Source organism: Ictidomys tridecemlineatus, chromosome 6 (assembly GCF_052094955.1).
Source record: "Ictidomys tridecemlineatus isolate mIctTri1 chromosome 6, mIctTri1.hap1, whole genome shotgun sequence".
Taxonomy (NCBI): Eukaryota; Metazoa; Chordata; class Mammalia; order Rodentia; family Sciuridae; genus Ictidomys; species Ictidomys tridecemlineatus.
Genome location: NC_135482.1, coordinates 34,631,044 through 34,647,159, shown reverse-complemented (window position 1 = coordinate 34,647,159; position 16,116 = coordinate 34,631,044). Strand labels below are relative to the sequence as shown.

At 33.2% G+C, this 16,116-nt stretch overlaps 1 protein-coding gene across 9 annotated transcripts in view; it reads left to right on the top strand.

Moving 5' to 3' along the window:
- Positions 1 to 16,116, top strand: part of Mettl25 (methyltransferase like 25) — a 263,521-nt gene that overhangs the window by 88,843 nt on the left and 158,562 nt on the right. For all 9 annotated transcript variants that reach the window (XR_005731755.2, XR_005731757.2, XR_005731758.2 and 6 more), the window contains one exon: positions 2,336 to 2,429. Coding sequence is in view for 5 of the 9 variants with exons in the window: in XM_021725783.3 (XP_021581458.1) it covers positions 2,336 to 2,429 (94 nt within the window). In the remaining 4 variants the exon portion in view is untranslated. Of the gene's footprint in view, positions 1 to 2,335; positions 2,430 to 16,116 lie in introns of those variants that run through there.

Below are 16,116 nucleotides of genomic sequence, written 5' to 3'. Positions count from 1 at the left end.
ATGGACCTCACCTCCAACAGCAGGGGAGTAAAGCTCTGGAAGTGGGCATCACCCAATGGGACTGGGCTACAGCCCCTGAAACCCAAATCTTGCCAATTTAGGTGGAACTTTCTCTAGTGTCTTCCCCCCAATAAATAGGGCTTAAGGTGTGCTCTTGCTCTCTCTTGTCTGCCTCTCTTGCTTCCCTTGTGGGAGCTGGGGCCAAGGAGCTCGTCACTGGACCCCAAGAAAAAGGTACTTTCTGTGTCTGTGTGATTATTCAGTGCCATCCCAATTCACATGAAGTGACCCTGACTGATTTAGTCGTGTGTTGCAGCTGGCAAGAAGTTAATATTAGGGGCCTGGGGTTGTGGCTCAGCAGTAGAGTGCTCGCCTAGCATATGCCAGGCCCTGAATTCGATCCTCAGCACTACATGAAAATAAATAAATAGAATAAAGGTATTGTGTCCAACTACAACTAAAAGATAAATATAAAAAAAAGAAGTTAATATTAAATGAAATCTTTTTCTGGCTATATAATCAATTCAGTATTCTGTGACACATAAGAGGTACATATCTATTTATATGATACGTATTATGCATAAAATATATAGTTATGTGTGGAATCTGAGATTGACACAAATATACAGTTTCTGCATTCTGGAATGCAAACCTATTCAGATGACTTTATTCAAAGCAATGATAAAATAAGAAATGAACGGAAGAATAATAAGCGTTATAGAAATTCAAAACAAGAAAAGATGATTATTAGTTACTTTACCAAAAAAAACATGTAAACTTGACCTTTGTCATTAAGTAATGACTATAGTACAACTAAGCTGAAGTGTAAGGAACCTCGTAATCCATTAAGGGTGACTGCATCATCAAACACATCAAGACAGAAATGTGGAATGTTTGGAATCAATGAGTAGACTCATCTAAGGAGATAAAACTAAATTCTCAAATGTAATGGGATATGAGAGAATGGGAAAATGTGGTCATATATTGGGCCAAGATGGCTTAATTAAGGATTTTCAAATTTGTAACAAGAAACAATTATTGAGAGCTTTTGGAGCAGAGAAGTGGCAAAATAAAAATGTTCTTCTAAAAATGTTTTCTTCTGAGAAAATAATAGGCAGAAATGAAGGAGGAAGACTTCAGTCAGAGGTCCTAACTAGAATTAATTGTAATAATCAAGACATAAGTGATTCAAATTGAGGCAGTCATCTTGAAATGGAACTGAAGGAATATATTTGAGATACCTATCTTTTTTTTTTGTCTGGGGGAGGGGAGAGGCTATTGGAAATTGAACCTCAGGGGAGCTTAACCTCTGAGCCACATCTTTTGGCCTCACTAAGTTGCTGAGGCTGGTCTCAAACTTAGCATCCTCCTGCTTCTGCCCCCCAAGTCCTGGGATTAGAGGCATGCACCATTGTGTCCTGCTTAAGATATATTTTAAGGGAAGAATTTGTAGAATGTATTTTCTCATTAATCATAGGGTTTATATTTATCCTGCCAAGAGTAAATGAAGCTTTATTCATTGTTTTTGATATCGGCCAGGTGGTGGATTTTTATCTCCCTGATTTTTTACATTATGCCAGAATTACAAAAAAAATTGTTAAGATGCAATAGTGTAACACTATATTATTTAAATTGAAAACCATTTCATGATACTTTGTTAAAACTATAACTATAAAATCTGCAAAGTAAAAATTACATCTAGTCAGACCCAAATCAGCATATGGTGCTTGATCGCTGACTGGCATTGAAGAAGTTCTCTTCATGGAACTGTTGAATTATTGCCACTATTAGCAGGTGTTGCAATGAAATGTGCACAATAATATTAAGCCAGTAAAACTGAAATGTATTTTGTAGCACAGTGGAAACTTTTGAAAGCCCTGTTAGTTCCCTTTAAAAATGAGGCTAAGGAGCAGAGGTTGTGACTCAGTGGTAGAGCACTTGCCTAGCATGCATGACGCACTGGTTTTCATCCGAAGCACCACATACATACATACATACATACATACATACATACATACATAATATAAAGGTGCTGTGTCCATCTACAACTATATAAATATATATAGTTATATATATTAATATATATAAATGAGGCTAAATTTTTAATATTGTAAGTTTGAAACTTCTTTCTCATAGCATTATCTTCCTAATATTATCTGCCACCGCTATATGTTGTAAGAATTCTGAAGCAGATCGTAAAAGGTTCACCAAAGTATTAATATATTTTGGTCACATGTATACACAGAAGATATTTTTAAACATGTCATGTCTGAATTTAAAACCATTTATAATTTAAATTGGAAAAACTAAAAAAGTATTTAATTTTGTTTTGCAGTGAGCAGCATGTTGGTAAAATCTATTCCAAATGTTCTTCTTTTCTGGATTATGTCAGAAAGTCTCTAAAGAAGCTTGGATTAGATGAGTCCAAGGTCAGTATATGATTACCTATTAATTTAACAAGAGAAAAATCTTCTATGGGGTAATGAATAGAAATAATACAAAATAATTTGCCTTCTATTTTTCTCCAATTTGTAAAAGAAAGACTAAATTATAATGAAACCAAATCTCTGTTATCTTGATTACAGTTCGTATTCCTGTCACTAGTTTATGATTATATACCTCCAGAAAGTTTTGCTCTTTAGGATTATTGAGTAAAACACGTACCTGTTAACAAATCAAAATAGAATTGAAAAATAAGACAACAGTATAAATGAAAATTAGAAGTATAAAAGAGAGAATAGTGTTAATTTTAATTCTCTTAATGAGAAATTTTATAACTAAGTTTTGTTTTGTTCTTTGGTACTGAGAATTCAATCCATGAGTACTGTAGTGAACTATATCTCCAGCCCTCTTTATTCTTTATTTTGAGATGGGGTCTCACTAAGTTGCTTAGGGCTTCACTGAGTTGCTGAAGCTAGCTTCAAACTTGGAATCCTCCTGTCTTACCCTCACAAGTTGCTGGTATTATAGGTATGTACTGCTATACCCACACCCAGCATAACTAATTTAAATTTAAAATCTTAAATTTAAAAAGTTAAGTGGAAGAATTTTGGAAAGTTGTAACTTCACTGCAGTTCCAAGCTAATAACTGATAACACTGTTAAAGGCAAAAGGTAACCTCATTGCCTGGTACTAATAAATATTCTGAGAATACAAGTAAACTCAATGTAATTTAAATGAATCAATGACCAGAATATTCAATTGAACTTGGATCACTATATTTTGAATTAATTACAAATTGAAGCAAAGAATAATATAGGTGGTTAAAGGAATGATATTGTTCTTTTGCAAGAGAAAAGTTACAGAAAAAATAAGATTAAGTTATATCAAAGTTTAAGTATATTATTATTTATTGTACCAATTATCCATGTTGCTTTGTAATTAAAGTAGTTGGAGTAGTACTAGTCAGTTTCCTCTCCTGTAAAATTTGGAAATGTCAGGAGAACACTAAAGCAGGAAAAATATCAAAACATCAACATCTAGGCAGATATTTTCAAACTACAGAAAATTAAAGAAAAAAAATATTTAAAGAAGCCAGAGTAGAAAAACACCTAGCATGTGTATGAACAAAGATAATAATTACCTCCAAATTCTCCCCAGAAGTCATGCAAGCAATAAGAATGTAGAGTGAAATGTTTAAAATGTTGAAAGAAAAAACACAGCAACATAGAATTCTTTAGTCTGTGAAACAGTTATTCAAAAGTGAAGGAGAAATACCTTCTTAGACAAAAATGGAAGGAATTTATTACCAAAAGATGTGCCAGCAATAAAGCCCAGTGGCCCCAGTGGCATATTCTTATAATCCCAGTGAATCAGGAACCAGAGGCAGAAGGATTGCAAGTTACAGCCAACATATCTAAAAAAAAAAAAAAAAAAAAAAAAAAAAGCTCTGGGGTTGTAGCTCAGTGGTAAAATCTTCCTGGGTTTAATTGCCAGTACTGAAATAACTAAAAACAAACCACATGCTGGAGACAAATAAGCTATAGTTTTCAAATGGAATCTATCTCAGGTATGCAAGCCCAAAGCCCAGTTCAGCACTGAAAAATCAATTAATGTAATCCATGTAATCAATAGAATAAAAAAGAAAAATCACATGATCATGTCAATAGACATGAAAAATTTGACTGAACCAAACAACTATTTGTGATAAAAACTCACAGTAAACTGGATACTTGGGAACTTTCTCACCTTGACAGAGAGTATCTACAAAACTCCTACACACAGTATCATACTTAATGTGAGAAATTCAGAGCTTTTTCTAAAAGATCAGAAACAAGATCCTGGAATAACCTATACCAAGCTCTGAAAGAAAATGGATGCCAACCAAGAATCCTATACACAGAAAAATTAAGCTTCAGATTTGAAGATGAAATAAAAACCTTCCATGATAAACAAAAGTTAAAATAATTTGCAACTAGAAAGCCTGCACTACAGAATATTCTCAACAAAATATTCCATGAAGATGAAATGGAAAAAAAAAAAAAAGCAAAAGCTAGGAAAGGAAGGAACTACACTAAAGGAATAGTCAATCAGAGGAGAAACTAATTCAAATTAAAAACTAGAAATAAACCAAAATGACCAGGAATACAAATCCTGTCCCAATAACCTTGAACAGTAGTGATCTAAACTCATCAATCAAAAGACATAAACTGGAAGAATGCATTTAAAAACATGATCCAACAATATCCTATCTCCAAGAGATGCACTAATAGGCAAAAAACATCCATAGACTGAAGGTGAAAGGATGAGAAGAAATACATCACTAACATGGACCATGTAAACAAGCAGATAAAGTGGACTTTAAGCCAGAGTTAATCAGAAGAGACAAAGAAGGTAATTTCATACTGCTTAAGGGACGTATACATCAACAAGACATAACAATCATAAATATTTATGCCCCAACAATGGAACATATGTGTTACATCAAAGGAACCCTTCTCAATTTCAAGAATCAAAGAACCCACAACACAATAATATTGGATGATTTTAACATTCCTTGTTCCTCCCAACAAAACTAAACAAAAAAAAAAACTGTAGAACTAAATAATACAATCAATAATTTAGACTTAATACACATATATAGAATATTTTATCCATCAATGAGTGAATAAACTTTCTTCTTAGCAGCACATGTATCCTTCTCTAAAATAGACCATATCTAAGTCACAGAGCAGCTCCTAGCAAATACAAAAAAAAAAAATAGAGATAATACCTTGTGTTCTATCAGATCAAAGTAGAATAAAATTAGAAATCAATGATAAATTAAAAAATAGAAGCTACTCAAACACCTGGAGACTAAATAATATTCTATTCAATGACTCAGTGACGAATAGAGAGCAGAAGAAAGCAAGGATGAAATTTTAAAAAAAAAAATACTTAGAGGTAAATGAGAATAGAGGTACAACATATCAAAATCTCTGGATACTGAAGACAGTGCTAAAAAGAAATTTAATTGTATTGAGCTCATTCATTAAAAAAATGCAGTCAGTGAATAAATGACCTAATATTACATCACAAAGCCCTAGAAAAAGAACAAATTAACCCTGAAAGCAGAAGACAGGACATAATTAAAATCAGATGAAATTGAAATAAAAGAAACCATTAAAAAAATTGACAAGACAAAAAGTTGATTCTTTGAAAAAAAAAAATAAATATGGTTGATAAATCCTTAGCCAGGCTAATGAAGAAAAAGAAAAAACTCAAATTACTAAAATTCATAATGAAAAAGCAAATACCATGAAAGATACTACTAAAATACAGAAGATAATCAGAAACTATTTTGAAAATTTATACTTCAATAAAATAGGAAATTTTGAAGACATCACCACATTTCTAAAGGCATATGACCTACCCAAATAGAATCAGGAGGACATGGAAATTTTAAAAAGATCAGTTTCAAGCAATGAAATTAAAGATGTTATCAAAAGCCCAGGACCGGATGGATTCTCAGCCAAGGTCTACCAGAACTTTAAAAGATGAACTAATACCAATATTCCTCAATTTAGAAAAGGAGGGAACCCTTCTAAACTCATTCCATGAAGCTAGTATCACCCTGATACCAAAACCAAAGGCACATCAAGGAAAGAAGACTTAAGACCAACATCCCTATTGAACATAGATGCAAAAATTCTCAATAAAATTGTGGAAAATTTCATACAAAAACATATTTTAAATGTAGTGCACCACAATCAAATTGGGTTCATTTCAGGATACAAGGTTGGTTCAACTATACAAAAATCAATAAAAGTAATTTATCATATCAATAGACTTAAATACAGTAATCATATGATCATCTTAATAGATCATCTTAAAAAATCATTTCACAACATACAGCATCCCTCATGTTCAAAACACTAGAAAAACTAGAAATAGTAGGAATGTATCTCAACATTATAAAAGGTATATATGCTAAATCCAAAGCCAACATCATCCTAAATGGAGAAATATTGAAAGCATTCCCTGTAAAAACTAGAACAAGACAAGGATGCCCTCTTTCACCACTTTTGTTCAACATTGTCCTTGAAACTCTAACCAGAGCAATTAGATAAAAGAAATTAAAGCGATACAAATAGGTAAAGAGCTCAAACTATCACTATTTGCTGATAACATGATTATATATTTAGAAGATTAAAAAAAATTCCACCAAAAAACTTCTAGAACTCATAAATTAATTCAATGAATAAGAGAATATAAAATTGACACCCATTCATTCCCTATACATCAGTGGTGAATCCACTGAAAGAGAAGTTAGGAAAACTGTCCTATTCACAATCGTCTCAAAAAATAAAATAAAATATTTGGGAATCAATCTAACAAAAGAGGTGAAAGACCTCTACAATGAAAACTAAGGAAAATGGAAGACCTTAGAAGATGGAAATATCTTCCATGCTCTAGGTTAGTCATAACTAACATTGGATGAGACAGAGGAGAATAAAGAGGGGAGGATGGTGGGGGTAGGAAAGATGATAGAATGAATTAGACATTATAGCCCTATGTGTACATATGATTACATGACCAGTGTAACTCTACATCATGTACAACCAGAAGAATGAGAAGTTATATTCCATTTATGTATATTGTGTCAAAATGCATTCTATTGTCATGTATAACTAATTAGAACAAATTTTAAAAAAAAGAAAGAAAGAAACACACACACACACATATACACACACAAAGAAAGAAACAAAGCAAGGATGTTCTCTTGGATCCCTGCTTTTCAACAGTATACTGTAATTACTAACTAATGTAGTAAGACAAGGAAATGAAGATGTAAAAATTGAGAAGGAAAACACTATTGCCTGATCATCTATATAGTAAATGTTGAAAAGAATTGACAAAAACCATTCTTGGAACTAATAATTAATTAAAAGATGTTTGTAGGATGCAAAGATAAAATGTATAACATCAGTCATTTTCCTATGTACCAGATAAGAACAAGTGGAATTTCAACTTAAAAAGACAGAAGCATTTACATTAGCACCCTCCCCCAAAATGAAATAATTAGGTACAAAGCTAACATATTATGTACAAAATCTATATGAGGCAAGCTAAAAACTCTGATAAATGAAATCAAGAAATAAATGGAAAGATATTCCATGTTCATGGATAAGAAGATTCGATATTGTCAGTGTGTCAGTTCTTTTCAATTTGATCGAAAGATCAAATGCAGTCTAAATCAAGATCCCAGGAAGTTTTTTTTATGAACAATGACAAACTGATTCTAGAGTTTATATAGAAAGGCAAAATATCCAGAATAGCTAATACAGTTTTAAAGAAGAACAAAGTGGAAGTACTGAAGTTATGTGGCTTCAAATTTTGATGTAAAGATACAGTAACCAAGACAGTTCAATATTGGTGAAATAATAACTAAATAGATGAAGATCGACAGAATTGAAAACTTTAGCAAGCAAAGACAATAATATAATGGAACAAAATTGTCTTTTCAACAATTGTGCTTGAACAATGGAACATACACATGTAAAATATGAATGTAGGCACAAACCTTGCATTTTAACAAAACTTAAAACCCATAATAGTCCTAAATAAAGAGCACAACACTATAAAATTTCTAAAAACAGGGATTGAAATCCATATAACTTTGGGTATAGTAATGACTTATCAGATATAAAATCAAACACACAATCCATCAAAGAAATAAGTGATAAACTGCACTTCATTAAAAGTAATTTTATGCTCACTGACAAACAGTGTCAAGGGAATAAGAAGACAAGCTACAGAAAAATAAAAATACTTTTAGAAGACACACCTGATAAGTGACTGTAAAGTATTCAAGAAAAACTGTTTAACCGACAATAAGAAAGCAATCTGATTAAAAAGAAAACAAACAATCTAGGCAAAAGATGTTAATAGATACCTCCCCAAAGAAGATATGAGCATATTAAAAGGTGTTCCCCATCATATGTCATTCTGTAAATGCAAATGAAAACATTAATGAGATATGACTACACTCCTATTATAGTAGCCAATGTGTCAATTTGCCATTGTTGTAACAAAATACCTGAGAAAATCAACTCAAAGGAGGAAAGATTTACTTTGGCTCTTGATTTCAGAGGTTTCAATTCATAATTGCTTGGCTCCATTGCTATGGGCATATGGTGATGCAGAACTTCATATTGAGGAGCACAAGTCAGAACAAAACTGCTCTTCTCATGACAGCCAGGAAAAAGATAGAGGAAGGGCAAGGGCACAAAATATACTTTCTAACATAAGCCCCCAGTGACCTACTTCCCCCAGTCAGACCCTGCCTCCTAACGTTTCCGCCACCTACCAGTAAGCCACCAGCTGGGGTCCAACCCTTCAAAACATTAGCCTTTGGGCTGTTTGTTCAAACTATAACAACCAATACTCAGTACACTAGCAACACTAATGCATCAAAAAATGTGGACCAGCATGAACTTTTGTTCAAGCCAATAGATATGTAAAATGGTATAGCCATTCTAGAAGGTGGTGTGATGGTTTCTTACAACACTAAATATGTTCTTATTATACAATCCAACAATTCCTCCCTTTGGTATTTACCTAAAGAGGTTGAAAATTTAGGTCCACACTATTACTTGTATTTGAATGTTTATACACATTAGCCAAAAGCAACCAAGATGTCATTCAGTAGGTGAATAGATAAGTAAACTTCTATAACCATACAATGAATATCTTTAAACACTAATAAGAAATTATCTATAAAACTTTGAGACAAAATGGAAGAAACTGAAATGTATATTACTCAGTGATAGTAGACAATATGAAAAGGCAAATATGATTCCAACTATGTGACATTCTGGAAATGTCAAAATGATGAAGACAGTAAAAAGTTAAGTGGTTTCAGGAATGGCGGGGGGGACGGAGACAGGCATTAGGGCATTGGAATTACTCTGCATTATGTTATAATGGTGGATACATGTTGTACTTTTAACCAATCCCACACAATTTATGCTAACATGAGTGAATCCTAATATGCAATATAGTCTTTGGATGATAATGATAGGTCAGTGTATTCAACTATAAAAAATGCATCACTCTAGTGGGTGATGCTGGGAATAGAGGAGACTCTTTATGTGTACAAGCAGAGTCTGTATGGGCACACCATATTTTTTTGCTCAATTTTGCATAAACCTAAAACTCTTCTAAAAAGTAAAGTCTGTTTAAGAAAACACTCATGATAGGTATTATTATTCCCAATGAAATGATATAAAAAGAATCTCAGAAAAAGGCAAGTCGTATTTCCCACTACAGAGAGCTAGAACTTGAATCAAGACTCCACATAAGGTCAGAACCAGTCAGGGTCACTCCAGGTGAACTGGGCTGGCACAAAATAATCACACAGAGACAGAGAAATACCTTTTTCTTTGGGTTCTGTGACAGCTCCTCTGACCCAGCTCCCACAAAGGAGGCAAGAAGGACAAGAGAGAGAGAGAGCACACCTTGATCCTGGGTTTTATTAGGGAGGCTGTTCCATGGAATATTCTATCTCCAAAAGGGCAAAGGGGTAGTATTACAAAGGAACAGGTGAGTGTAACTCAACCCCAGTGAGTGACTCCTATTCCTGGAGCCACGCCTTGTTATGCAAGCTGGGGTAACGCCTAAGTTACTTTCACCTGGCACTACCAAGCAGACTGAAGGCAATAATTGTTCAGAACCCAGTGCATCAGAACTTAAAGACGTGTTCATCCAGGACAGCTCCCAACAGAGGAAAGTACCAAACTACATGATAAGGCATGAAAAAGCTGTGCTGGTGAAAGGAAGCAAATAAATAAATATACAGTTGGGGAGAGCTTTTTTTTTTTTTAAGCAAGAGATATTTAAAAAATAGTGTCTGTCAGGCCACAGCAATTAGCAATATGAAGTTATCAAAACCAAAGTTGTGTTTCCAATACAATACAAATATTTTATTCTCAAATCATAAACTATCAACGTTAAAATGAAAGCTTTGACAATACACACGATAAAAAGATGGACATTTAATTTTACTTAAAAAATAAATTAATTTTCAATTGAAGTTCTAAACACTGAAAAATATTTAGACCATTTAAATTTGAAATTTTGAATATACTAAAAACACCTTTGACTAAATTCATAATTATTTCTTTTCTTTCTTTTTTTTTTTTTTTTTTTGTACTGGAAATTGAACCGAGGAGCACTTAACCACTGAGCCACATCTATCCCTTTTTTGTATTTTATTTTAGAGACAGTGTCTCACTGAGTTGCTTGGGGCCTCCTTAAGTTGCTGAGGCTAGCTTTAAGGAGATCCTCCTGCCTCAGCCTCCTGAACTGCTGAGATTACAGTGTACATCACAACACCCTGCTCATAATCATTTTTTACAAGCATTTATATGTAATTGGATGTGTAGTGAATGCACTGATGTCTTATAATCTTTAAAATATATTGGGGCTGGGGATGTGGCTCAAGCGGTAGTGCTCGCCCGGGTTCGATCCTCAGCACCACATACCAACAAAGATGTTGTGTCTGCCGAGAACTAAAAAATAAATATTAAAAATTCTCTATCTCTCTCTCCCTCCTCTCTCACTCTCTCTTTAAAAAAAAAAGATTTTCCTTTAAAAAAAATAAATTAAAAAAAATAAAATAAAATATATCTCTTCACATTTAAAACAATGTAAACAAGCTAAGTTTCTAGAAAATCTTCTAAAATACTCTGGGTAAGTTCTTATCCACAAGAAATCAAATTAAATATAAAAGCAAACAAAACATTCCCAATTAAATCATCTTTCCAAAGGACACCAAAACTGCATGTACTGGATAAAAAAGTGCCTTACAAACCGCTTACAAGTTTAATCTGTAACTCATAAAAGAGAGTTGTGAAAGACAGCATTGACATTTATTATAGAGCTTACTTCATCAAACTCAGCACCATTGCATTTGGATTCTTAGTTATGAGGAACTGACCTGTGCATTATGACATTTAGCAGCATCTCTGGCCTCTACCCACTAGATGTCAGCAGTAGCATAATGATGAAACATTTTAAAGAGAAAGAAAAGTCTCTAGACATGGCCAAAATTGACCCCACGTGAGAACCACTGTCTTAAACATTTGTCAACTTAATGATTTCATTTGCAGTCATCTACCATTCTCATCATAAATCCCATTTTTAGGGGATTAAACAGTGATTGAGGTTTTAAACTTTCTATTCAAAATGATCCCTTCCTGAACCTCTCATTTAGGATAGCTGCAACCACTTAAGAATGATATTCTTTCAACCCTCTGTAAAGGATTCTATTTTTAAAGCATGTTTAGATTCCATAACAAAGTTAAGCCTAACTACACCACTGAAAACAATAAGTTGTGTCAGAACATTGACTGCTTTATGGCAAAGTACTTCTTTTTGAAGACTGAATAATATTTGTGTGTGTGTGTGTGTGTTTATACCACAACTTCTTTATTCATTCATTTATCAGTAGACCATTAGGTTGTTTCCATATCTTACTATAGTAAATAATGCTGCAGTAAACATGGCAGTGCAGATATTGTTACAAAGTAATGATTTTTACTTCTTTTGGATGTTTACCCAGAAGTACTGCAGAATATAAGTTCTTAATGATTAAACCCCCAAGCATTATTTCTCATGCCTGCAAATTTTATCTCAGTTAAATCTGCATCATTTTAGACTGAGACTTAATTATGTTATTAATATTGCTGTTAATATAGGACAAATCATTGTTACATGCCATATTAGTTTAGATTATTAGAGTTATTGAAGTATACAAATCTGCAAATGACAGCTCATATGAAATAATTATAATAATAATTATATACATGTATAATTATTGTGTAACAATGATATAATAATTATATGATGTATCTACTTATTTTTAGAATATGAGCTGAATATAATATATGTAAATTTTACTATTCAAATAGGAGCAATTTTAAATTTTATTTTCATTAGCTAGTAATTAAACAGGTATGCAATGGAAAAGATAAGAAATCTATTTTTCGTTCTTTTTTTTTAAGGCAATCCTGTCATACTACCCATAAGTTTGAAGGTTAAAAATATTAGCTACATATGTAATTATATCACTTCTAAAAATAATAAACATAGGAATCAACTTTGCTTTGTGTTTTACGAGAGTATAGTAACAGTAGTTTTTTGACTAAGAGTGTGGATAACTTCCTCTGTCAACTTAAGAATATCAGGATCACTTCAGTCTCCTTGACTCTGGTTTTGTCTCTTCTTGGTTCCTTAGCACAATCAGCTGATGAATCTCACTTCCATAACTATATACCATAGTTTGTGAGCCCATTATGACCTAGTCAAGATTATACTGGCAGCTTCAGTTCTACCATCTAGTGGTAAGACTGTTTCAAATACCAAGTCATCCTCTAATGATATAAAATGTGAGGGGATGTCTAACAACTGTGTGTGGCATGTACTTGTCTACCTGCTTTCCATGAAGTTGTTGTAAGGTCCACCTTTGCTTGTCTGGAGTCTTTTACATATATCTCTTTTAAAAAATAGAATAAATAAATAAGTGAAAAAGAGACAAATCTCTTATGGAAAACAATTCCAAATAATTTATGTAGGTATTCTACTCTTGAGGAGGTGGAGTATAGCTTCCCACTCATTAAGTGTAGTCAGTACATGATGACTTTATCCCCAGAGTCTAGAAAAGGGGACAGAAAAGAAATTTTATAGTTAAAAAACCCAAGAAATACAATTGCATCCAGGTAGTCAAGGTCAATGACAAAAGTACTAGGTCAATAGAAGGGAAATTATCAAAAGAGTAGAGCAAACATATCAGGGAGGAATAAAGGGAGAGAAAGGGAGGTACTGCAGAATTAGATTCATCAAATTATGTTATATGTATATATGAATATGCCATAATGAATCCCACTCATGCATAATTATAATTCACCAATTAAAAAAAAAGAATCCAAGACCCCAAAAGCATACCTTACTCTCAAGTATCTCCATTCTTTCTTCCTTTGTATATCCTGCTCTGTTGCTTGCTTTCCTGGATAAATCTTATCTTGCCTTCCTAAATTAAAAAAAGAAAAGAAGAAGAAGAAGAAGAAAAGGATGATAAGTCACATGGGAAATACATACTTTTGATGTGATATAAGGAACATGACCGTTCTGTGATCTTGTTTTCAAAAACTATAGCCCTAATTTATAACAGGGGGGAAAAAATCTAACACGTCCAAATAGAGGAGTACTGGGGAAGTTGGCCAAATTATATGGTTATGTTGTATAGATGTATGAATGTGAATGCACCAATAAAAAATGTGGGGCAAGTACAAATATAGGAACATTCTCTAAAATATCTGACCAATACTTCTCAAAACTATCAAGATCATAAAAACAAGGCAAGTCTGAGAAAGTTTCAAAACCAAGTGGTCTAAATGTGATGTGATATTCTGGAAAGGATTCTAGAACTGAAAAATCAGGACACAGGTAAAAAACAAAAAATCTGAGGGTAGTATGAACTTTAATTAATGTGTCAACATTGGTTCTTTCATTATTACAAATGTAGCATAATGTAACATGAAGTAGTAGACATAGAATAAATGGAAATTGTACTATCTTCAAAATTTATTTAAACCTAAAACATATGTTTATTTCTTTTAAAATAATATGAGAAAAAAACAGTGTTTATTGAACTTTTACTTTATGCCAGATATGGTACTAAAAGGTTTATTTATTTATATAATCTCTTTGAATACTAAGAACAATAGTATTGAGATGTGAAGTTAAGTGGATTTCTTTAGACCAAAATCTAGGAAACTGGGGAAGAATGCCAATCTATACTGTCTAATTGTATTTTTTTATACTTACATGACAAGAGACATCACACAAAAAAATAATAATTATTTCACATATTTTACAAAACTAACAGTCATCAAGCAAGCAAGCCTAAGAGGAAGAATAAGAAGAAATTTCATACTTACAACAAAGGATTTTTTGTTTTGTTTTTGTTTTTTTGTGGTACCAGGGATCGAACCCAAGGCCTCATACATGTCAGGAAAGTGCTCTACCACTGAGCTACACCACCAGCTCTTTTATTGTATTTTGAGACAGGGTCTAAGTTGTCCGGGCTGGCATTGAACTTAGAATCCTCCTGCCTCAGCCTCCTGAGTAGCTGGGATTATAGGAGTTCATCACTGCACCTGGCAAAAATGAATGTACATCTAAAGCAGATTGAAGAATTGAAGTTTGAATCTTCCTTTTTTTAAAGGCAAATGAAATTCAAAAAGTGATGAGTCTTAATGAAGAGTTGAAGAAAGAATGCTTACATCTTTGACTTTTAGAATTCTGGCAGGCAGAATGAAGTTGGTCAAGTATATGAAACACACACATTGGGTAGTACGACATATTCTCTAACCTATTTTGTTAAGTCAAATAGCTGTCAAGAAATTGTGAAGAAGGGAGTGTAGACTGAAGTGCTTGAGCATGACTGCGCATTTACTGTCTCCAACCCATTTTCTCTTTAGAACTGTATATCTCCTTGTCCCTGACCCAAAGCCAGGGAGGGACCTACTACACTACTCGTGCTAATCCTTTTTTCTAGAATATAGGCCTTGGACAGCAGGGAGCAAGTAGTTCATGTCCAGTATTCCAATCTGTCATTCATTTCACATTTTTAATTTATAAGTTTTTGTATATGGCCTTGCTTGAGTTATGACCTCTCCTGGGCAGTGCCTCAGTTCTGATGCCTTTTTTAATCTCCGTAAAGTTGACCCTTCATAGGTTCTCACTGATTTCAACACTCAGTAATGCCACCTGTTAAATATATGTGTCTTGAAGATTCATGATGACATTAAGTGGGATGGTATCTTCATTTTTTAAATTTCTTAGAATCTCCGTGATCTAATCTGAAGTGTTTTTAAACATTTGATTGAAAAAGTTGACTTAAGCATGAAATCATACCTTAAACACTGAATTTTTCTCCTAGAAATACAAGACTATACCTTTTCTTCACCAATTTTTGATGTAAGAAGAGGGCCATTTATTTAGTTTTGTTTACACAAAGGTTTGCATATGGTATCACTGCTTGAAGGTCTACCTTCACTATTTTTGCATCAAACATAGGATAATGTATAATCTATATAATGCCAGCCTTGGTTCACTTAAAGTAACAGACTTATTTTTAAATAAGAGAGTAAAGATAGTGCTCTCCCCATTTCTCTCCAGAATCACTCAAAAGCAACAAATACAATGAGAAATGGAGGCACAGACTCCCTTTTTGATAAAATCAAGAGGCAATTTAAATATCAAACTATGTGTATTTCAAAATATATTGGATGTAAAAAAGGGATGTAGAAAGAGGCCAAGAGGAAATCCCAGGGTTACAAATCCTCAGACAACCAAAAGAATACAGGTCTCCATAGTAGCATCCCCTGAAAAAGCAAAGTCAGCAATTCCTAATTGCAACAAAGGCAATCAAGGACAGTTCTTTAGTTTAGCACAGAGAAATGAGAATCTAAGGAATCACATTGAAAACTGATGTCTGTAGAAAGCAGAATGGTAAAGATTAAGCGTTCAAAGGTGTCACTTTACAGCTAATCTGAGGATGGTAGCAGAGAAGTAAAGTTTAAAGGCTATGGTTCCGACACACAATTTTGTGAAATGAGAGTTTTTGCTGTC